We start from the raw sequence: 25727 nt of genomic DNA on the forward strand, positions 1-25727 counted from the left end.
AATTTTGTAGAGAAGAAAAATACATGATGTAAATGAACAAGATAAGTTAGAATTAAGATTAAAAAGAAAGAAAAAGAAGCAGCAGGATGTGCCATTGAATAAATGTTTTGTGGAAGAAAGGGGTACACATTATTCCCATTGTAGGATTCAGTAAGACTTGTACTGTATATACATAACACTGAATAGGACTTAACATTTTTAGCAGGTACTTTGAGATCATTCTAGCTATTCTCACAGAAGCTATTTGATAGATACTCATTTTCTAAAAGCTGGAAGTAGTGCCGGCATTGTAGCCCCTTTATCTTTGTAAACTTCTCTGCATGGATAACTTGTACAGATATTGGTTAGATTTTCAGTATTAAGTAGTGGGTGGACATAACAGACGACACAGATATTTCTCCAAGAAGTTCTTTATGGAACTGAACTGAACACAAACAGTTCAGCTGGCCTGCTTTTATAGGCAGCCGGCCGACAACATTGTAACAACAACAGCCCAGGGTTTCCCGCCTAAATTAACTGACGTGGACCTGAGTGACAACTACATACACAACACCCCTGGTGACCAGAGTGAGAACTTCAATACGTAACATTCAGAATGCCCGTTGAGGTCAGTAATGAATGGAATAGGGGTGAAGAAACCACAGCGTAGTCTAGATAGGATGCAAATTGCATTTTCTGAGTGGTCTGTTGAGATTGTGGATATGGCTATTTTACGTTGGGTCATACTGCTTGTGGAGTGCTTCTGGATTGTAAGGAGGTAGCAGTGGTCAGGAGTTAATGAGCTCTTAGCTGATACACCAGCTGTCCTGCTTTCAGGAAAATGAGGAACTTGCTGATGGCTTCTAACTTAAATACTGATCCAGAATTTAGGAGCATAGCTCTAGGGAAGGGGTCATCTGCATAAAGTACCCACTTGACCATTGTATTCCTTTTTGTTGTAGAAAGTCTCTACATTGCATATTATCTAGGAGATGTTGTAGTTCAAATGATCAAATCTGCAAGTCTAAGGTTGAAACTTAGGCTTCATCTTTTTGTGTGTGTAAGCAAGTACTAAGAATGACCGAGGAAGCCAGATGCCATCCTCTAATGTGGTCATCTGAGTATTTTCAGAGCCATGGTAAAATAAAATAAAACAGAAATCACAAGCTTTATGTGGGTTTTCCAGTTTACCTGCAAGATTGCCCTACCCCATATTTGCCCACTTGACCATTTCAGTCTGTGAAACTCTAGCATTGTTAAAGGTGCTATATACCGGTAATGCTCCTTCTAAACATTTCTGTTTAGCCAAGCCTGCCCAGATATGTAGAATGCTGATGTGTGTTTTAATTGGGTTCTTTTTAAAGCTTATTTTTGAATTTAATTATGTTTGAATGTTTTAAATAGTCATTTTTACCTATTTTTACTGATAATTTCATTTTAAAAATTCCTTTCGTAAGTCGCTGTGAAGTTTTTTAGACTCAAGTGGTAGACAAATAAATAAATAAAATCATGCAGCCTACATTTTCACCAAGCAGAATATTCTGACAGACTGATATTTTATTAATAATGTTAAATGTTTGTGATTATGAAATACACCTGTTTCTTCAGAGGGCAGCAAGTGTTAATTCCTCCACAATTTTCCATATTGTTTATCTCTCAACAAAGGCTTCCCTTTCCCTTTCTGTGAGTAAAAATAAAAATTCTTTTTCCTTGTTCTGTTTACTTCCATGGCAGCATTAAGTCTTTCCTTTCATGATGTTATGGAAGGAAAAGAAGTAATAATAAAAGTGTTGTAGTATATTGAAGATTGTTATCATTTGAGTTCATACTCCTCTGAAGGCTTGTGAGCTGAGAAGAATAAAATGTTTTCCATCTATATCTGACCAATGACTGGTAGGAAGTATTTTCATTATGTTTGAGCAAAAAGTAAAGGGGTACTGTATGATTGAAAGGAGCTATTTTCAGTGCACACTGATATTTTTTTTAAAAAAAGTTTCACACTTACGATTTTTATACGTCTTACTATAATAGAAACTTTAAAGCGACAAATAGCATTTCCTAAAAACTGAATAAAAATGGATTTTTTAAAAATGCAACCATATTTCTTAAATAAAAGCTGAGCAGTGTACAAAAATATTAATAAGTAAGAGTCAGGGACCAGGAAAGTCTGTATAAACTTAAGTTTTTAAGGAGCATTTAAAATGAATTACTGTCTCTACCTCACAAATTTCCTGAGGGAGGACATTCCACAGAGTGGGTGCAACCACCGAGAAGGCCCAGTTCCATATTGTCACCAAGTGACTATCTGGTGGTCATGGAACAACAAGCAGGAGCTCTTCCAAAGATCTTAAAGACACATGACATTAATGCCTTTGCTACATTTAAATGAGTTATAATTAAGAAATATTTGATTGAAAAGGGAAAATAAATGCACTGATTAAGAAGGATGAAAACCCAAAGCTTTAAAAGGCTCAGTAAGATGGGGAAAAGGTCTGCCTTGCCAATTTCAGTCCAATTTAAAGCTTGCCATAAGCTATAATTTTATATTTACAAATGTACCAGCAAAGAAATTATAATTATTAATTTAGGTGAAATTAGCGTGATCCTCAGCTGGTGCAACTGGGCTCTAACTGTGATTAATTCTCAATAGTACTGTGTACTATTACTACATGTGTAAATTATTAGGGCATTGCACCCCAAATTACAGTAACTTTTTGTAAATAAGTTGCAGTGATTGATGCACTGTTCACAGAGATGACAACCAGTAATTGTGGTCATGGCCAAGAACGTTTAGAGGTTTCTAAGTTGCTGATTGATAACCCTTTCTGTTACTTTATCTGTCTCTATTTGTTCTGACTATGTGTTTTATTGTTGTGTGGCAGATTATTATATTGATTATTTTTTTACCCTGTCGCAATATCAATAGATGAAGGCGGGGATATAAATATTTAAAGAAAAAAAGAACCAGTGATAGAATATATGTGTATTGTTTATGCACTGAACTAAATGCAGGCAGACGTTTTGGAGCACAGCCATATGGGTGAACATCCAGAAGCTTACTATCTTTTGTTTCCCTGTATGCTTACATCTCATTTCCTGTTTGTTTCTTACACAATGTACAGTAGGTTCTTCTGTGTTTATAACAAGCTTTTCTGCCTTCCGTATCTCAAACATAGAAAAGAATTAAGGATATACATTCGGCATTGTTTGAATTGCATAAGTTACTCTTCATTTCTTGTCTTGACCCTTTGACATCTATCTGCATCCCCCTTTTTTTAGTAAGTTGTGAATCCTGTTTTGATTTCATGTGTGATTCTGTCTAGCTGACACAACTTCCTTTGTGTCCCTTTAGGCAATTTACAGCCCTTGTTTCATACTGGCATACATCCCTCTCTCATACAAATGCTCTTTCTCTCTGAATTTTTTTGTCCATTTCCCCCTTTTCAAACAGTTTATCAGTATGAGAACGCACTATTTATGCAGTATGTTCCCCTGTCTTTAGCATAGTCTTTCGCACAGTTAACACTCCATATCTGAAAAGGTTTACAGGTTCAGTATAATTCTTCTATAGGAAGCCCAGTCCTACTTATCTGCAAACAGGAACATGGTTATCTTACAGCTAAAGCTGGATCTGTTGTTACCTGATGAGGAAGCCAAAGCTGTCAGATTCTGCCCTACTTGTAAGACAAAGCCTATATCTTGTTTTTACTTCTAGATGCAGTTGGTTTAGAGATGTGCTAGTTTCATGGCTGAATTAATGACTCATCAAATACTTCAAAGAAGGACCTGTATTTTATCCATCAGCCTAACAGTTGATTATAGAGAAGCTATTATAGCAAGAGTGGTTAACCCATGGCCATTCAGATGTTGGTAGACTACAACTCTGACCATCCTGACTTTTCGACAGTCACTGCTGTTTACCAGCAGGGGTGAGGGGATTGGGAGCTTGGTATAGCACCACCTGCTACTAGGATGATGAGATTTGGAGTCCAACAACATAGGCCACAGGTCCCCACCCCTGAATTGAATACTACTTTTATGTGGTTGCAGGAAGACAAAAAGGACCATTACTACTCAGTCATAATGGATCACCTAAGAAGAAGCCTCAAATGTAAAGCTAGTTTTTAACCATTGTTCTATACATATAGGCAGATGCAGTGCTATTTTTTTGGGGGGGGGGGAGAATTTGCCAGAATTCACCATGAATGACTCCCTTGTTCTCTTATAATGGCAATGCCACCCATCTGAGAGGTGCCGGAACTGAGATCTGGTGAGTTCCTGCTGGAAGAAAAGCCCTGGGCAGATGTAAAGATCCTCGACACAGCAAGTGCTCTGTACCAAAGTAGGAACATCTAAATGGGCTGAGTGTCTGGATCTTTTAATCCTTGTCTTCCTAATTCAGAGAGTAATGTATGGAGATAGAAAGCATGATTGCAGTACTCTGTGTGGTAAACTGTAGCACGTGAAGAGCGCATGATGTTATTTGCATAGTCTATCAACATCTGGAGTGCACCACATTGGCTATTTCTGCTCTAGTTCTCTCTTGTTGACTGGTCTTTGGCACTTGACTGGTTGCTAGGCTTCTTGTCCCATGAACAAAAGCCCTTGATGGAATGGAATGGAATATGCCCAGCCCATCTTGGGACTGTTGTGCTGTGTTCATTTTAGAGAATGGTTAATAGTAATGTTGGAGAAATCTTATATGGTCCAACTTCATTTGATGCATACATGCTTTTAACCAGGCATAGGCAAACTTGGCCCTCCAGATGTTTTGGGACTACAACTCCCACCATCCCTAGCTAACAGGACCAGTGGTCAGGGATGATGGGAGTTGTACTCCTCAAACATCTGGAGGGCTGAGTTTGCCTATGCCTGCTTTTAACCATTGCACAGCTGCCTGAAGAGCTCTGTAAAGTTTAAAATTCCATGTGCACCAAAAGAAAGTGAGATAACATTGCCTAACTTCTAACTAAAGTTGGGATATATTGTTTCAATTTTGTCATATATTTAGTATCATATATTTGGTTCTGTTGAAATACTTCTGTTTCTTCCCAGTGCTTCAGAGTATCATTTGGTCTCCCAATATTTCTATCTATCTTCTCCACACACACACTCATCCATTTATTAAGCGTTAATAAGTGTTGCACATTAATAAACTCAGCACTGAAAAAAAAACTGCAGAGAGAACTATTTTGCTTTTTAAGATAAAAGTTTATGAAGTTTCCCATGGAGGCTTAACATTTATGAATCTTGTAAAGTAGTTGGTATAAAAATGAAGTAATTTAATTTTAAATAGTTGTGACTGCTCTAATGAGCTGAAAAGAATTCTGCACACACACTGACAAAATCTACTTTTTCCATAAGATTTTTTGGACAAGTTTCACTTTTTATTTTACCTGGACAACGATCCTTTCTTTCTGGAAGAATTCAGGGGTTACTTTCAAGAATTTGCAGTTAAATATTTATAGTATTAATTAGTAGGCTAGTAGTACCCCCCCCCCCGACCCTTATTTGATGACACTGTTTTGATTCCTCATGGTTGAGACGAAACTGTGTAGATTTCATTTCATGCTACCATTAGAAAAGTAATGCTATGCGTTGCTCAAGATGTGTGAAAGGTTTCCCCCCCCCCCCTTCCATAGCAGTATGGAAAAAAATAGTTTTAAATGGCCAAACTACTCCTTCCAATCTGTGTTGAAGGTTTAATTGGGACAAGAAATAAAATGTGGCTTGGAGAGATTTGATGGTGATCATGCGCTGATTTGATGGAGATAATCCGATTAAGCATATGCTCTGTTCAGAATCATTGGGTGGAACTGCATTGCTCTCCAGGCATCCCAGTGCTGCATGTTGCTGGCACTTACCAACAGGGGAAGGGGAGTGGCAGCAAGGGAGCTCAGAGTGGTGTGGGCACAGTGTGGTGTGAGCACACTCATGACACCACACCCACTCTGTACGAAATAAACAACTAACTGACTTTTAGAAGACATCTGAAGACAGCCCTGTTTAGGGAAGTTTTTAATGTTTGATGTTTTATTGTGTTTTAATATTCTGTTGGGAGCTGCCCAGAGTGGCTGGGGAAACCCAGCCAGATGGGCGGGGCATGAATAATAAATGATGATGATGATGTAGCCTTGCCCCTCTAGGAATGATATGACATCTCCCTCACATTCAGGGACTCTTCAGTGGCATAACTGTCTCACGCTGGACAGCCACTATCATGTCTGCAATTCTATTTAACATTCATATGAAACCTTTGGGAGCAGTCATCGGGAAGCCTGGTCATCGGGAAGCCTGGTGCACATATCAGTATGCTTATGATACCCGGCTCTTGTTTCCCCATTAAATCTTAGACAGGAGATGCTGTGCAGAAACTGAACCAGTGCCTGGATGCAGTTGTGTAGAGAATGAAGGCCAACAGATCGATACTGAGTTTATTTATTTATTTCATTAATGAATTGCATCCTCTCCTGAAACAATTTGCAGTATCATCACATATATGAAACTAGTTAAAAACAATTGCACATATGAAAACAATTTCAAAAGACAATTATAAATATAAAAACAAGTTTAAAACAACAGCACATACATAAAACCAATTCAGTTCCAAGATAAACACCAACTGAATCCTTCTAAGATAAAGACACACTGTGGGTAAATGGTTTCCTTGCCTGTTCTAGATAGGGTTACATTCCCTCTAAAGAAACAGGAATGCGGTTTAGGGTGCTCTAGAAACTATTTTCCCGGGTGGCCTCTGTGGTAAAGAGTGCCTTTCTCCAGCTGCACCCTTTCATAGCTAGGGATAATTTGGTCATTGTAATGTGCTGAACATGTGGCTTCTCTTGCAACTGATCAAGGGGCTACAGATGGTGCAGAATGATTATAATCCGATACATGCTAGGAACTAAATCCACTGAACTCAGTAGGACTTACTTCTGAGTAAATTTGCCCAGGATTGGTTTGCAGCCTTTTAAGATCTCGCACTACAAATAAATGGATTGTCTCATAGATTGTCATTACTAAAAATACAGAGCTGGGCTAAAGTTTGGCTGCAGTCCAACCAAGTTAAACACTTAAATCTCATTAGAATCCTGTTAAAATTTCTCTGACCTAGAAGTATGCAACTTTGACTGGACCAAGCCCATAGTGAGTAACTTGAGACCCACGGAGCTTTATTACATTTTAGAGCTGTTTCTCTGGCAGCTATAATTAGTATAATTAGGAGTAAGAAATAAAAGCCAGGAACCAGTTGCTTTTTTTTGACATAGCACTAATAATCTGGCTCCGCAGTGCATACTGTGTTAGTTTATATCATCTCTCTTTGAGATGATTCTTTCACTAATGTGCATCTAGGACACCTAGGGATTGTAAATACTCTGCGACTTGCATGTTCCGGATAAAAGATTTTGAAACTACTGAGATAATTGATAATTATGTCCATGGCAGGAAAAAACAACAACTCAAATAGCTTGTAGAAATGGCACACAACTGCGGAGTTTTATTCAGAGAAGAATAAAATGTTAAAGATCTTAAAAATATTTAGGGGAGATAATACAAAGTCTTAAATAAGAATGGTTAAACCCTTTGTGCAAAATCAATGTGAAGATCCATGGGTGTAGCCAGGATTTTTGTTGGGGGGCAGGACTTTGTTAGAGGGGGCAGGACTTTTGTGGGGGGGGGGCAGAACTGACATGATTGGTTCAGCTACAGGTAGGTAGCCGTGTTGGTCTGCCATAGTCAAAACAAAATAAAAAATAAAAAAATTGCTTCCAGTAGCACCTTAGAGACCAACTAAGTTTGTTCTTGGTATGAGCTTTTGCGTGCATGCACACTTCTTCAGATACACTGAAACAGAAGTCACCAGACCCTTATATATAGTGAGAGAGTGGGGAGGGGTATTACTCAGAAGGGTGGTGGGAATGGGTGATTGGCTGATAGGTGTGGAAAACCTGTTGACGACTGTTAATGACTGCAATTGGTCTTACAGGAAAAAGCAAGGGGAGAGATGGCTAAAGATAGCTTTGTCGTGTATAATGAGATAAGAACCCAGTGTCTTTGTTCAGACCAGGTCTCTCCATGGTTTTAAGTTTGGTAATTGCAAAGTTTTGGTAATTGCAACTGAAGAAGTGTGCATGCACACGAAAGCTCATACCAAGAACAAACTTAGTTGGTCTCTAAGGTGCTACTGGAAGGAATTTTTTTATTTTTTATTTTGTTATGATTGGTTCAGTTAGTTATTTCTATTGTTTTACTTGATCTATGGGGCAGCAGCTGCCTCCCTACCCCCCCCCCCCGCTGTGCTCATGTGAAGAGCTATATAACCTGAGATGTAACCTTATTGTAGGATAGCAAGGACTCAGGTAAAGGAAAAGAAAGAACATAAGAGGAAATTGCTATTTATTTATCTTTAGTAGTGTTGCCATACTAGGATGGTTTTGTTCTAATGTAGCACTAAACAATGGATTAACAGTAATATGAATTAGCCAAGTTTTCCCCAGGCTCATGCAATTCCCTTTCTTTCCTTCTCTAGTGTAGCTGCAAGAGGAAATTAGACACACTTTAGATAAACCCCAGTTTAGCATCATCTGAGCCCTAAACTATTGTTAATCTTAACTACGGTTACTGAAAACAGAGTGCCTATACAGAATGCAGTGGAGAAATGTGAGAAACCTCTGCCTTTTCAGCATTTACTCTTAATATCTTACCTTAGCCTCAGGGACCTTCTGAAAGGGTGCCAGGGACCACAGTCTTAAGAAGCAACTGGGTTGGTGTAAAGTACCTTCCATTATCATTTTTCCTTCTATTTCAAGTTAATCTCTTTCTATTCCTTCGTCCACATGCGGAAACGATTTCTTTATCTACTTCCAAAGTGAAAGCAACGTAATAGGGAACCAAAAAGTAGACCACATAAATGCTTACTTGTGTATCACGTCTTTAAGTATTACATTGGCGTTTTACCTTCTCAGTTTATTTCAGTTAGCAATATTTTGTATATGTGCAATATGTTCATTAACATTAAACCTTTTCATTTTTTTACTCTAGGAGGGGATGCAAAGCACAAGCTGGAATTCTCTAGGCAATGGATTCCAAAGAACCTATCAGCACACTATGAAATAATAGTCCCTTATCTCCTGAGTAGTGAACAGTGGACACCATTAAAAAGCTCTTATTCCAAGGTATGTATTCATTTGGCTGTTTATTGTTATATAACCTCATAGAATATAGCCCATCTGCATGCAGGATTGCAGTGATAGCCTGCAGTATTCTCTCTCTCTCTCTCTCTCTCTCTCTCTCTCTGTGTGTGTGTGTGTGTGTGTGTGTGTACAAACATATTACTATATGGAATCATACTCTTAAATTATTTAGAGTCCATAAAGAGAGATACCACATAATGTAACTCATTGTTTTGATTTTATCTCATGATCCTGATTAATTTTTATTAGCTAGGGTTTTTGAAGATATGAGCTCCCCCCCCCCCAACTTAAAAGACCATAGAGGCTCTTTTGTTACATTTTTCTCTGTCTGAATGTCTGTGGTTTAAAACAGAAATCTAAACTGCATTCTTTTGTTCTGTTACTTAATATCGCTATCAAAAAAGAAGTGATCGAAAATGGATTAGTAGAATTAAACAGAAGCCCATTGGAAATAAGATAACTAGATTAACAAATCTCAACTTTTGCTTCCAATCTTCATTCAGTTGATTTTGCTAGTTGCAAAAGTCATCTATTGGCCAATTGTGACATTATAAAGGTTACTAGCTTTTCTGGGTCTGTTAGTACATTGGAATTCTGAGAGAATGTTGTATGTGCCCCCGCACACATACAACTGGAAACTTCTGGAGCTTACAAAGCCGAGGCCAATAGTCAGATCCAGTAAAACAGATCCTTCTTAAATTTCCCTCTTCCAGCCACCAACCCACCATCAAATCTATCTCTCTATTTACTGAGCCTCAACAATCATCTGGTGCTTTTCAGTGCTGTCATGGTACAAACATATAAATTCTTTATTTTTCCTTGATGTCTGGGTTGAACTCTGATTCAGCAAAATTAATATGGATTCTGTTGAATTTGAATAATTTTACATGGGGTTCTTATCAAAACACCATCCATTTGATCTAAGACATGGATCCCCAAGGATATTCATAGCTTTCTTTTTTTACTTTGGTGGCTTTGTTGCCATCCTATGAAGTCACAAATCACTTCTGTGGACAAAGAGGTAACTAATGATTTGAGGCGATCCCTTGTCAAAATGGCAAAGATTGATATGGATTCATTTGTTGAATTTATATGTTTGTACCATGACAGCACTGAAAAGCACCAGATGATTGTTGAGGCTCAGTAAATAGAGAGATAGATTTGATGGTGGGTTGGTGGCTGGAAGAGGGAAATTTAAGAAGGATCTGTTTTACTGGATCTGACTATTGGCCTCGGCTTTGTAAGCTCCAGAAGTTTCCAGTTGTATCGGAAAGCACCATATTGGTGACTACAGCCTTTTATGGTACAATTAGAATTTCTCGCAGCACAATCTTGATTTATATTTACAGAGAAGTAAGCCCCAGTGCATTCAGTAGAGCTGCTCCCAGGTAAATGCCCATATGATTTTGCATAGAATTTAATAGATGAATTAGATTTTGTAATGTTTTGAGTTTTAAAAGACAAGTCTTGGTATATGTGGTGATTTAGTTGTTATGAAAACATATGGTTGCATGCATTCAGTTAGCCTTCATTATCTTTCCTAATTGGCAGGGGGATAATTGCCAACTTTTAAAATACAACATTCACCAAAGAGGCATACATGTGGGATCTTAAGCAAACGTAACACAATGTCTTATGTATTAGATATCTTCCTGATTCTATTTTTAGGTCATTTAATTAGAAACAGATGGTGTGCTTTTTATAATTCTTTAGAGATTTCAGATTTAGTGAGTGTAGTCTGTTGAAAGGGTTACAGCACAGGACCTTTCTGAGAACAATGATAAAGTATTTATATCATTAATTTGTTTCCCATACTGCTTCCAATTCAAGGTGAACATTAAAAAAAGATTTGTGGTTTGGTACAGAAATCCATGCGGAGCATCAGTGCCTTCCTTTCATGGGAACTGGTGGAAACTTCGCTTTTATATTAAGTTTCCACCAGCATCTGTGGAAGGAAGGCACTGGTGTCCCCCGTGGATTTCTGTACCAAACCACAAAACTTTTTTTAATGTTCACCTTGAATTAGAACCCATTAAATTCAGGGCCAACAATAATGGATATGAGATGTGTTGACTGATGGCCCAGGCAGCTGCTTTGAATAGAGGGAAGGTAGAGCCTTGAGAGAGGGTTTTAATTCTTTCTTCCTATGCCTTTTCCTTAATTGTAAATATATGCCCCCCTCAAAGCTGCAGTTATTTGGCAGGGTGAGGGAGGTGAGAGAAATTAGTGAAGGGTACCTGCACCAATATCCAGTCTAACGGCATCTTTTTACTTCCCAGTATTAAAGGAAATGTTTGAGGGGAAATGCTCCATGTTTGGTCTTAGTAGAAATTATTTAATTATGTCTTAAATAATTGTGTGATCCTAGTGTGGGGGAAGTTTTCCTTATTTGCTGCAGCTTATATTTTCCCATAAAAAAATTAACTATTAAGCCAATATTGCTGGAGTTGTTTTACACAGGATACTTTTCTGACATAATATTTTGAAGCAGTTGTGGTAGCATTTCAGTTTACCTGCAGCCTGGGCCTGTCCAAGTGAAAATGTTGTTCTGTGGGTCATACTCTTCCATTACATGTAGCTTACAAGCAAGGTAACATCGCTTCATTAAATGATGCTAATTGCAAACAAGTCTGTATATTTACCCAGGAAAAGAGTTGCCAAACGGCAGGGATCTTTCAGTATAAGTAGCAGATAAAGAACTTTACACTCTGCGTTGCTGAAACAAGTGGAGCCTTGTAAATCCTCAATGCTGGCAAGATTTTGGGGGGAAATGCTAGCAATACTTACCGTAATTCATGGGAATCAAAACACTGTGAAGCAAGTGCATTATTGATTCCTATAGTTTCATAGTAAAGGTAAAGGTAAAGGGACCCCTGACCGTTGGGTCCAGTCGCAGACAAGTCTGGGGTTGCGGCGCTCATCTCGCTTTACTGGCCGAGGGAGCCGGTAAATAATACAGACTCGCAATTGTCTTGTGTTTTTAGCCATGGCTACAGGGCAAGAAAAGGATAGTGTGTGTGTGTGTCAAAAAAGGTGTATAATATGGCCAAAATACACCACTAAATTCAGTTGTCTTCTACTATATTCTAGGGGAATTATTTTAGAGGTTGTTTCTGCTTTGTAAGCAGGCTTTAAGGCAGTGTTTCTCAACCTTTGATAACCCATGTACCCTTTTAGCTAATATATTATGCACCCGTCAAGCCTGGATCCCCTAATTATTTCAATCCTTTTGAAAATTCAAATGAAATATTATGACTTTTAATTATAGTTAATAAATTTAGCTTAATAAAAGTGAATCTAAATGCTTATAATTCTAAAAAAGCAGTTATTCAAATTTTCAAAAAATCTTCTACAATTAGTATTGACGTGAACACTGATGATGTTGCATGCTAGGCTCAATGTCTTGCCTTCAGGACACAGCTTAGGACACACTTTCAACATCCAATATGTTGAGCTGCTTTGTTTTACTAGTCATAAGAGCAGGGGGAGGGGAGCTTTGCAAAGGTATGTGGATGAAAATGGCACAATGATGAGCAGAGCCTGCACTCCTGTTTTGGGGTATATCAAGAGATATTTCAAGCTAAACTTTTCCAAAGTGAACGGTTTGACATCATCTTTGGCTGTTGACTCACACTTGAATTCCAAAAACCTCTCTTGGAGATGCTTCGGCAAGGACTGAACGTCAGGGATAAAAGGGCTCTTCACAGTATGTTCTGCAGTGGCAGGATGGCCTCCTCGGTTCCCTTTGCCAGAGTATTTTGTATTGTCTGCAGAATCAAGTTGTTAACCCAGAGTTTCCAAACTCTGTGTCACAACATGTTAGTGTGTATGCTGCAGTGTGCAGGTGTGTTGTGTGAAGGCTCCCTGTGCTGCTCCTAGGGCTGGAAAGGGGTTAGTTTACCCTCCAGTTTGCTAGTAAAACTGAATTACTGTGTTGCAAAATGATGCATGTCTAAAAAGTGTGTCACCGACATGAAAAGTTAGGAAAGCTCTTTGTTAACCAGTGAAGTTTTTTTTCCCAGGGGGCTTCTAGGTGATCTATTTTAGCAAATCTGAAATGCCTGACTACGGTAGGAGACGATGGAGTTTAGTGTTTAGTGAGCAAAGCCAAATGGGATTAATAAATAAGTAGTCGTTATCTAACTGGATCTTATATGTAGCTGAAGTTCTCTCTCTGTCTCATGTTTCCGGGTGTGGAGAGAAAGTTCGAAGTTCTCAAAATTGATGGAAATGAACAGCATAAATAAATAAATATGTGATTGATTGATTGATTGATTGATTAACTGAACTGTGCAGGATGAACGGTTGTGCTGGTTATATTGTATGCTCATGATGTCACAAATATTACATAATAAGCTGCATATACTCTTCTCACCTTTAGAATCTAAACTTCATAGTTTGTATTTTCATAGTGCTTTTTTACTGTACATTATAGAAAGTCGTGTGTGTCCCATCCCCTCACCACTGAAATCTCATATGTCTTCATATGCCCACATGGGGCAGCCCCCCACAAACACACCAATTGAAAGACACAGCTTTAAGGAATAAAGTTGAAAGGCAGAGAAATAATTGAAATATATAGAGATAAACATCTCATAAATTCCCTTGCATAACAACAACAACAAAAAGTTCATATCCCACATGCCAATCCGTTTAAGACTATTTTATTTATCAAATGAAAGCTTTTGCGGGCTTTTCAGAAAAGGATTTGTAAAACTACAATTGTAGAACAAAGGAGGCCATACCCTGGATCCCTACCCCAGCCTAAGTTGGTAAACCAATGGGATGTGGAGCAAAGCCTCCGAGTCCTACAAATATCTTAAAGAAGGATGGAGCTGATAAACCCTGAAGATTTGGTTTGTTTGGTCATGCACTTGTAGTGTTCTTTGTGAATAGTTGCGTCAGTAGCTCTGCTAGCGTGGTGTTTCATTGAGCTGGCTTGAAAAAAAAATGAGTGGCCAAGTTGCATGAGCCAAAAGTTCACTGATTACACTCATAGCAACCTCTGCAATTTGGATAACACATCTTACCTCTTTGGACATTGAGAAGCTTGCTGTTGCTATAATCCTGATCTCCAGTGGCTCACATGTTAATATGCTAATATAATTACAAAAAAAAAAATCTTGTGGATTTGCTGTGATTTAGTCACTCACTGTGAAGTACTCTAGTCTGAGTAAATGTCTCACTCGCTATTTCTGTGACATACTGATAGATTTGGCTGGAAGCTTGTTCTACTTGGCCAGTGAAGCCTGTTGGTCTAGTCTTGGCCAAATTGATCTCACTACTGAAGTAATCGACCCAGCTGAGAATGCGAAAGTGTTACATTTAAGGCTGGTGTTCACTGTGTCTTGTTTCTTTTGATCTACCAGCTATAAGGTAGCATCAGAAAACCTGGCTCTTAGAATCCTGGTTGGTTCGTATATAGTAGTATATAATGTGATATTCCTTTAATTCAAGCATTAAGAATTTCCATCATAAAAGAGGTTTAGATCTTACTTCCGAATACAGTGAATGGCTGGAACAAAGCATGGTCTTAACAACAATTTAAAAGCTACAGCTAATTTGATACAGTTATGGCATGTTACACTCTTTATAAGTACAGTGCTATTTTCATACTGAGTTCATTTTAACTCTCTACTGTACTGGCCGTTTCTTTTGTCCTCTTTTGTTTTGGTGATGCATAAGTGGCTGCCCTGCCTCAAACCATGGTCTCATTCAGACTTCCTTTTGCGCTGTTTTTTTCTAGGCACAGGCCTCCTCTTTAAAGCTATGTGTCCAAGTGCTCCTCCCCATATATATTTGTTGCCCTGGCACTTTTGCTGCAAAAACATGCTATTTACTGCTGAATCAGAACAAACGGTGATCCACAGAAAGCCCAAATTGCTGTTTTTTCTGGTTCAGCATTAAGGAGCAGGTTTCCCTGGGGAAAGTGGAGGGGTGGGAGTGTTTGCACACAGAGCTTTAAAGAGTGGACCTGTGCCTAGAAAGTGGGGGGGGGGGAGTAAGTGTGGTCAATCCCTATAAGACTGATCAGGTTCTGTGCTGCTAGGAGATGTCTTAGGATTTCAGATGGTTCTTCTACAGCCACAGTTTTCCAACTTTCTACCTTCAGGGTCTTTTCACACAGACCTACTGCTGAGGAAGTCTCCCATGGATGTCTTGGGTATATATTGTTGCACGCCAGCCCAGTCTCTGAACTCTTGCGAGATTCCAGGGGTCCTGGGTCACTTTTAGCCCCTTGTAAGCATCTCAAGGGGCAGGACTCTCACCTTGCATTCAGATCGCCTTTTCTTCTCCACGGAGGCTTCTCTTACACACTGTCGGCAGCTGGCCCATTTTATCAAACTTGCTGGCTCAGCCATTGGTTCATTTGCTCTAGCTCAGGGGTTTGCAGCCTAAGGCCCGTGGGCCGGATGCGGCCCAATCACCTTCTCAATCTGGCCCACAGACAGTCCAGGAATCAGCATGTTTTTACATGAGTAGAATGTGTCCTTTTATTTAAAATGCATCTCTGCGTTATTTGTGGGGCCTGCCTTCGGGTAGTGATAAAGCGGGATATCAAATCCAAACTCTTTTACATGAGTAGAATGTGTGCCTTTATTTAAAATGTATCTTTGGGTTATTTGGGGGGCATAGGAATTCGTTCATTATTATTTTTTCAAAATATAGTCCGGCCCACCACATGGTCTGAGGGACGGTGGACCAGCCCATGGCTGAAAAAAGGTTGCTGACCCCCTGCTCTAGCTGCTCCATCTGTTGCTGGTGCTGGGGCTGGGGCATCTGCTCAAATTTCTGGTTTTGCCATTGCTCCATTCCCTTAAGCTGTTCACTCTGCTGCTGGCTTTATTGCTGCTGCATCCGCTCAAGTAGCTCAAGGAGTGCTGCTACTCTTACCTGCATTTCGGCTTCAGGCCACCTTGCTCACAGGCCTTTCCTCTAGGAAACACAAATCCCACTTCTGACACCTGGCTTTTAAAAGTGCTCTCCCCTTTCAGAACAAATGGAAGTGTTGTATTTTGATCAGCAGTATACTACCACCTTTTCTCTTGAGCTCACATCTCAGCCATCTGCAATCCTAAAAAAACCACACCAAATGCTGTCCTTCAAACTCAGGCCTCTGTCCTGCTTATTAACTCAGAGCTGGAGGAGGGGCCCCTTCCAAGAGCTGTCTAGTATGGCTTTCTTAATGGCTCATCTCCTTGCATTTTTTATGTTAACAGCTCATATTTAGTGGCTATTATCAGGCGTTTTGGCTAATCTGGCAATTGAATCCCTGTTGGTTCCGAATTAAGTCAAGCCCCCTAACACCTAACAGGAATTTAGGGGAATCTGGCACCTCCAAGCCCTGGAACCCACAACTCATAATAATATTAAAGTATGTGCTCTGTTCATGTGGGAGGGACACTGGGCAGTACTAGAGTTGGCCTTGCTATTTATCTATGTAATCAGAGAGTATGAACTAGAACACACCCAATGCTCCCTTGGATCTGCACACTAAGTTTAATAGTTGGAGGCAAGTTGCCTTTCAGAGACGATTGCTCACAGTTAATGTGCTTCTCAGTGAGAAATCTGCAGTGTGCCCAGGGCTTTTTTTTCTGCTGAAACTCACCGGAACTCAGTTCCAGCATCACTCAGCTGCCATTATAAGAAAACAAGAGAGGCATTCATATTTTTCTAGAAAAATAACATTGAGTGTGCTTTAAGTGTAAAACCAGGACTTTCTAGAACACAGTTTAAAAGCCATTGCTCTACAGTATAATTTTCCATGTTGCATGAACTGAATCTTTGATTTTAAATATGAAGATACATACTTAAAATTAGTCTATGATCCTAGAGACTAGGTTTTTCAGATGCAGTGGCAGCTTCCATTTGAATGAGTAACTGTTTTGGGTTTGTGGAGGGGCAGGGCTGTTTGTGGGGTGGGGAACACGAGTGACCATCCTGGTCTCTGCACAATGGGGGTCTCTCATATCTGGTAGTTGCTGTGCTGAAGAAGCTTGGTGGACTCTCCTTCCTTGGAGGTTTTTCAGCATAGGTTGCATGTATGTTTTGGTTGAGATACCTGCATTGCAGAGGGTTGGACCAGATGACCCTCGGGGTCCCTGCTAACTCTACAATGCTATGTTTCTATGAAATAAGCAATCACCAGCACTCTATGTAGTGATAATTTGTGCAATGAGGGGATGAGGAAACACAGAATGTAAGAACATAAGAAGAACCGGCTGGATCGGGCCAAGGGGTCATATAGTCCAGCATTTGAGAGCAAGTGTGGTGTAATGATTAAGAGCGGTAGACTTGTTATCTGGGGAACTGGGTTCGTGTCTCCACTCCTCCACATGCAGCTGCTGGGTGACCTTGGGCTAGTCCCACTTCTTTGAAGTCTCTCAGCCCCACTCACCTCACAGAGTGTTTTTTGTGGGGGAGGAAGGGAAAGGAGAATGTTAGCCGCTTTGAGACTCCTTCGGGTAGTGAAAAGCGGGATATCAAATCCAAACTCCTCCTCCTCCTCCTCCTCCTCTTCTTCTTCTTCTTCTTCTTCTTCTTCTTCTTCTTCTTCTTCTTCTTCTTCTCCTTCTCCTCACAGTGGCCAACCAGATGCTTATGAGAAGCCCACAAGCAGATCCTGAGTGCATCAGTGATTCCTACCAACTAGTATTCAGTTGCATACTGCCTCTGGCAGTGGAGGTAGAACTTAGCCATTGTGGCTAGTACCTGTTGGTAGCCTTATTCTCCATGAATTGTCTCCATGAATTTAAAAGTGTCTAACCCACTTTTAAATTCACCCAAACCAGTGGCCATCACTAAACATCCTATGAGAGCGAATTCCGTAGTTTCACTATGCAGTGTTTGAAGAAGTACTTTCTTTTATCTGTCCTGGATCTTCCAAAGTTCAGCTTTATTGGATGGTCCTGAGTTCCAGGCTACCATATGATCAGTTGCAATCCTTGCATGAAAACATGGTTCTGTGAATTATAGGAATGAAATAGTGCCTGGCAAGGATCTATGGTGTGTACTATGAGATTAAGGCATGAATTCTGTAAAGATTTATTTCTCTAAACCTCTGGGAGCAGCATCTACAAAATCTTTAAAGCTATTGATAATGGGGCATGGGGGTGTGTGGAGTGAATCCTCTGTGTACATGGCACTTTTACATGGCTTTCCCCCCCCTCCAGTATTCTTTTATGCTAGACCACCTATGCAACTATAATGAACAAGACTTAGGTCATATTTAGTCACTGGAAGGAGTTTGAAATTTGCTTTGCAAGTACATCTTGATTTATGTCTAGCACTGTAAGACGAAAATAATTTGCATGTAACAATAAAATGCACATCCATTAATTGTATCACTTGCCTGATGGCAAAACAAATCCAAACTTCAAAAGCTCTTCGGGAGGTAAAAAGACTTGTAATATGCTGCCTCATAAATATACAAAATTCTACAATGACGATTTAACTGTTTACAATGAGCAAGAGGTAATTCAAAACACATTTTGGGACATCTGGGCTATAAAATCCTTCTGGTAGATCACACAGACTATGTTGCTTAACTGTTTTATTTTCAATTAGCAGTGAGCCGAGACATGGAGGGCTTCTTATTTGGGTTTAATTTGAAATGCTCACTTGGAGAGGTATTCTGTCCCTGAGCTTGTTTGCTGGGAATTCTGCAGCATGTTGCTATCTGCATCTTGGTTTTGTTGGAGCTGTGGTGAACAGCAAACTTGTGCTGCCTTGAAGTAGTGGAAATATTATGTGATAGGTAGTGAATGTTTTGGATATTTTCACTAAATGCTATTTTGTGTCTCTGGTGTAACCTATAAAGCACGACTTCTTAGTATGAAACTGAAAAATACCAACGTGTCTGGCCCATTTCCCCTTTTCTGCTAAATGAAGCTCATTTATAATTACATATCATCAGAAGCTACAAATACCATATGCCTCAGTTTTCCTAGAAGCCTCTAAAACTACTCCTAGAATTAAAATGATCTGGATTTCAAGTTTTCTTTGCCCTCAGTAACCTGTCTCAAGGCTGCACAGCTTCTCCATGACACTGCTGCTAAGCCAAGGCCACTTACCTGAAAATTCTTGGTGCACAATGTGGTGCAATCAAAAAAGTTGTTGCCCGTTTCAATCCAAATACTTGAGTCTTATTCCTTCTCTGCGATTTCCCCAACTGGGCTGCACAATCCCTGTGCCAGGGCACACAAATGGAAGCCAGAGAGGCTGTGACCTTGGAGCCAATCAGGTGCTGCTTCATAAGTGCCATTTAGAGATGCTACTTTTTCTAATAAGAAATAAAAATGCTTAAGTTGCTGGTGTTTCTGCAGGACAGAAATCATTATTTGGTCATCCTGAATTTGCATGCTATACACAAGGGGTCAGAAAAATTTTTCAGCAGGGGGCTGGTCCACTGTCCCTCAGACCTTGTGGGGGGCCAGACTATATTGGGGGGGGTGAATGAATTCCTATGCCCCACAAATAACCCAGAGATGCATTTTAAATAAAAGGACACATTCTGCTCATATAAAAACACACTGATTCCTGGACCGTCTGAGGGCTGAATTGAGAATGCGATTGGGCTGGTGTAACGGACCAACCCTGTGCCTGGGTGTGAGCAGGTGCCCCAGCACTCGAAGAGTTAACACCCACTCTAAGATGACTGGCAGCACAATCGCAGAGGCGGGTCTTTTCTACCTTTTAAAAGGGAGAGAATGGCAGTTGGGCGGTTGTTGTGGGTCAGGGAGTGAGGGTGAGAGGGTGAGCGGGTTGGAGGTTAGGCTTAGGTTAGGAAAGGAAAGTTTTTATCCCATTTTCATGTTGTAACCAAGCTTATGTACCAAATAGAAAAAACATTGTAACCACATTCTACCTTAACTTCCTTGATATTAATGTTACCTCAATAAACATATTTTGTTTGTTTAACGTTCGTGGACTCTGGCAGTGCGTCAGTACCTCTAGAGGTGTGGTTGAGAGGAAAAGCACTAGAGGTTTCCTGAGAGAAAGGGGACGGGTGGCTTATTTCCCTAACACACAGAGGACTGGGCAGGGAAGCCAAAGGTGCCACGCAGTTGCCAGAAGGAAAGGCAAGCTGCAGCAGTTTGGGAACCCAGAGGGCGGGAGATCCCAAGGTGGCAGGAGTTCCACTTTAAGAACGTGAAGCACTGAGGTACCCCGAGGACTTCTCTCGTATCATCAATTTGGGGATTCATTTTAGTCGTCGGTGAACCCTAGGGAGAGACACAGTCTGGGTAAACGTTTTACGGTTGTGGGGGCTCTTGGTGGTTAACGAAGGGTCCCTCACAGCTGGATCTTAGTTTGCCTACCCATGCTATACACTTTTATGTGTTTTGGATGATGTGCTACCAATGAATGTCTAACAATGTCTGCTACAACTGAATGTAATAGAGGCATCTACAGGTAGAGTCAATACTTGGGCATTCCATTATATATATTTTTAATACCCTCCTGCTGGGGAGCAGTTGCAGTACAGATGGAGGCCATCACAAACAAACCCAATCATGCAAGAGATTTCTCAACATGAAGACATGCCAACCTTCTTTATATGCATCCCTTCCCTTGCTTTGTCTTTTAGGATAGCAGCAGGGAATTTCATTGTTTTGAACTGCAACAGAGCTACTATACTTGCTCAGGAAATATAATCTTATTTTGCATTTCCTTATATTGAGGGTCTCCAACCTCCAGTAGGCACATTTGAATTTAGACAGTGTGCCATGGACACAGTCACAAAATGGCTGTGTTGTGTGTGTGTGGCAAAGCACAAAGTCAAAGCCACGTCAAAAAGATCAAAAAAGAGAGATGTGACCACCACCTAATATGGGAGCCCACAACCCCGCCATCAGCCACTCATTGGTGGAAAAAAGCACCTACACCATTCATCAGTGCACTTGTATACAGGAGGGAAGATATTTGCATCTGTACTCTGTTCTGAAAAGCAGAGAAGGTACATGCTCAATCCTAGCATCCAGTGAAATGTTGGAATGCTTCCTTTGGGGTGGAGGTGTTCAGTTAAGTGAGGCCAAGCTGGTGCAAACAGGAGTTGAGCAGGAAGACCAAACAATCTCTTGTGTGTTTTAGAATTTTGAGGAATACGTACTGAGAACAGTGCTTTTTTCTGGCAGTACGCGCTGGTACACATTACCGGCAACTCTGTGCACACGCCCGCCCCCTAAATCAGAGCCTTGCACCACCTTCCCAAAGGCCAAGAAGCTTCTGCCCGGATTAGTGAGGGGGTTGCAATGTTCTGGCAGGGTACGGGAGCCTTCCCTTGCGTGCTGAATACTGGCACCTCTTTTCTAGAAAGAAAAACAAAACACTGACTGAGACCATTCATGTGGACAAGCAGGTGCCATCTTGGTGGCCACCCCTGCCATCCTTTTGACTCTGAAACCATATTTATTTTGTCTCTTGGAGACATTGCCGGCAAACATTTGGTATCTGTAAAGCTCTTTTTTTGGCACTTTCTATTCCGTCCGATTAACCATGTGCAGGGTTGAAGTGTGACTGGAGCCATTTGAAAGTGCTGAGGATAGCTTTTGATATATCAGGAAACGGACAGCATTGAGGATCACTCTCTCTCTCTCTCCCTCCCTCCCTCCCTCCCTCCCTGCCCACCCGCCTGGCTGCCTGCCTGCCTCCCCCCCCCCTCTCTCTATGTATGTGTGGAAAGGGATGGCAGCTCTCTGCAACTCCACTCCAAGGCAAACAGATTAGAATGTGGCAAGAACAGCCAGTGGCAGTACTCAAGCCCCTGGAGTTCAAGTACAACAAAATAGATGGCAGATTCTAGTTTCCATTCTCTCCCTGAGAGACAAGCAGCAGCTCTGCTGCCCAGGAGCTAAAGCACATGTTGGAAACTGATTTGACAACTTTAGGGACAAAGACTGAAACAATTTATGTGCAAAGGGTTTTCCACCAGGCCTCAAGAACAACCCATTTTCATCCTTTGATTTTCTTTTTCTTTTTTAAAAAAGAGAACTCTATATAGTGGATTATGTGTGTGTGCAAATAAGATGGGGCAGCATTTCCTCCTTCCTTGAACATGTGCTCTTCTGCTCATAATGTATTGAGAAATATAGAACAATTCAAGAAACCTAATGAATTATTGAATTTGAGACCACAGATAGGTCTTGACAAAGGAAGAAAGTTGCATTGCAAAAATTTCCAAAACAAAGTCATTTCAGACAAGCAATTCCTATTTTTCTCTGTCTTCTCGTGTGTGTGTGTGTGTGTGTTTCCCAAATCAGTTTTCATTTCTAATGTTCATCTTAATGGTTTATCAATACATCAAGGGGAGAGCTGAAACCACGAAACATTTCCCTTCTCCAACCACTTCTTTCCTTCTATCCAGCCTTCCTTAAATGTACTTTGAAAACCTTGAAGAATGATGGCTAATTGAATCTCCCCCTTTAATTTTCATTTAAAATGGAAGTGCAGTTGGAGGTGGATGGGAATTGGCAAATGCATTTCTTGCCTGCCTTAGAGAAACATTTGAAAAGCTGGTGTTACCTTAATGTGTGTGTGTGTGTGTGAAAGATGCAGAGCTATATAGCCTAACAACTTGATAGGCAAGATGTTTGTTATGTTTATACTGGGCTTCAGTGGCTATCAGCATGCATAATGCAAAAGTAAAGAAGGGGATGTGGAAATAAAAGATAAATATCTGAACATTTGAGTGTTTGGAGGCCAGCGTTTTCGCTGAAGCAAGGCTCTGAAAAAATGTGGCAATCCCCAGCTGAAATGGGATAACTGAGTGGTAAAAATAACAACTACCAGCTAGCCTAGCCAAGTGCTTATTCAAACATGTAGCTAAATTATGCAGTATTTCATAATGCATTCAGCTGCAAGTCAAAGTATATCCAGAAAAAGGATTTGAAGGCTTGTAAAATGATATAGGCAGTATTTGGTGGTGGTTTGTAGGTCAATGTTGTATATTCAGTGTGACATCTTGTTGCAAAAATGAGCTTTGGGGAAGTCCACCGCCTTCCTATAATGCTAGTTCACTGCCTCAGTTGCAGTTTTTCTTCCCCTTTTTTGTTAAATACACATTCATTTTTATAGTAAAAAATGACATCACATAATTGATCGGATTCAGCTACAGTGTTACAAGGCCAAAGAAAAATGACAAACGAAAGCATGGTTGTAAAGCAGTTGGTACTTGGTTATATGCAGTGGACAACATTTGAATCTGAATGTATGCTTAGATACCTGTGTCCATCTTTTGTGTCTGTTGAAAAATCACTGAAAAAGTGCATTTCAAAAGGAGGTTGCAAATTGTGCCCACCCCCAATTTGGCTCAGCCTTAGTGATCTTGCATATGTTGCAGCCATCAAGTGATGAACTAAGCCAATATTTGGCTTCTTATGTTGTTTGAAACTGGTCTCGTGGTTAATAACAAGCTGTAGCCAACAAATTATTGACCTTAATTAATGGACATTGATTTCAATGGGAATGACTTGACGCTGAATATCATCCAATGTGGCTTGGAAACTTCTTTCTACAATAAATTTTACATATAACCCTGATCTAGGATTTTCCATTTTAAACATGAAAACCGTAAGAAAGAAATTCTCACTTGTGTTGATGTAAATCAACAGTAATTTCTGTCTTTTTTAAAAAAAAAAAGCAAAAAAAACACTTTTGCACTATAATATTTTAAAGCAATGGACAATACACATGAATAAATATTCATAATTTATGATTTCTCTTGTAGGGTGCTCTTTTTTCCATGAAATGCATAGAAGTTGTTCCAATTACTCAAAAAGTTACATTACTCTTCTTAAGCCAACAGAATGTGTCTATATTTTAATTTACTAATACATTTGTCAAAAATCAACATTTCTAGTAGACCACCATTTACCACACATAAAAATAATTAATGTGCCTTGGAAATACAGCCTTGAAATGTTTTTTGCAGCATTCAGTATATATGCTGAGATCAGGGGTGAAATGTCTCCTTTCATTATTATTTTAAAAAAAGCAATACTTTATCCATTTTTCTACTTAGTCAATTTATCTTTAAAAGATCATGAAAGACAATGGAAATTTAAAAGAAAAGAAAGTTAGCTGCTGGCTCTTTACTTTGGCCTAAATTCCATCACCTCACAAAAGTCTAACAGAAAAAAAGAATTTCGTCTTGGTTACATTTTACAGAGAGATATTTAGAGAGCTTGAAATCTGTGCTAAGTGATCTTGGCATGAAACCTGTGTAATAGAACATAGTAACTGGCTTGGAGTTAAGGGTGAGATTCCAGAAGGAGAGAATAATATTAGGTGAATAAAAGCCAAGTAATCAACTGATGATGTATTAAGCTGTCTGACCTTGAGAGTTCATTCAGGGAGGAAACCTATCTGTTATTACCCCTTCAAGACTTTTGAAATAAATTCAGCTTGGATTAGAATCTTGGATATCTATGATCTCTTCAAATCCTTATTATTTCATTCTTATTATTCCAAGGGCACAGTACAAATTGGTTCCAATCAGCTTTTCTGATGCTGAGATTTTAAGAAATCAAATGAATTAATACAGACAGAGCTATAAGAACCCTTTCTAATTAAGAACTGAACTTTGTAAGGAATAACAGCGACTAACTAGAAACTTGGGGTTGTGGTGGATAGATCAGGGTTTTGTTTTGTTTTTTTTAAAAAAAGTTTTTTTGCCAGCTTTTCAGTTTACCTTCCCTCCCAAAAGGTCTCACGTCATAATCACTGACAAATAACAATATACTAAAATGCCAAATTATTAAAGAACAGAGACATCAAACATTATGATTAGCAGCTGCAGAAAAAAAATTAATTAAAGCCCAGTACTATGCAATTACCCAAATGTGGATTTAAACAAGAAAGTCTTTAATGCTAATGGACCAGAGAAAAGGACCTTAGAGGCTGATCTCAAATATCTGACAGATTCATATGGGTGCGGTTAGTCATTCAAATATCCTGGTCCCAAACCATTTAGGACTTTAAAGATTAATACCAGTACCTTAAATTGAACCTCCACTCAGTGTGTGTTCCTGCTGAAAAAGACAAAATCCATGCTAGGGATTGTCAATAAATAGCTTAAATGACTGAAACTAAAATGGCCACGATCATAAAGATGTTAGATAGAGATCTGTGGTCCATCCATATTTGGAATGCACTGTATAGTTCTTGTTGCTTTTTCCTCAAAAAAGGGAAACAGTACAGCTTTAAAAGGTGCAGGAAAAGGCCACAATTTTAGGGGTATGGAACATGTTCCCTACAAGGAAAGGCCGACTGACGTCTCTGAGCCCACCAGATTCTACTCCATCCATTGCTTGGTTTAGTGCAGATCTGTTATGCACAGAAATAAACATCCACGTTGAATTATAATTTTTACAGAATTCAGTTGCATTTTAGTGTCCCACTGATGCAGATGATACAGTTAGGTGGGTTTTGTTTTATTTATTTATTAAATTTGTGCACAGCCCTTCATCCGAAGATAACAGGGTGGTTCACGACATAAAAGTAAGTTCCCATTTAATAGTAGATGCATGCCCATTCTGCCAGGTTGGTAATAAT

The 25727-nt window shown here is 39.7% G+C and overlaps 1 protein-coding gene across 4 annotated transcripts in view; it reads left to right on the top strand.

The window, feature by feature from the left end:
* Positions 1–25727, top strand: part of ADAM12 (ADAM metallopeptidase domain 12) — a 185546-nt gene that overhangs the window by 9579 nt on the left and 150240 nt on the right. For all 4 annotated transcript variants that reach the window (XM_033149428.1, XM_033149427.1, XM_033149429.1 and 1 more), the window contains one exon: positions 9022–9155. In XM_033149428.1, the coding sequence (XP_033005319.1) occupies positions 9022–9155 (134 nt within the window). The remainder of the gene's footprint in view (positions 1–9021; positions 9156–25727) is intronic.

Source organism: Lacerta agilis, chromosome 5, assembly GCF_009819535.1.
Source record: "Lacerta agilis isolate rLacAgi1 chromosome 5, rLacAgi1.pri, whole genome shotgun sequence".
Lineage (NCBI taxonomy): Eukaryota > Metazoa > Chordata > Lepidosauria > Squamata > Lacertidae > Lacerta > Lacerta agilis.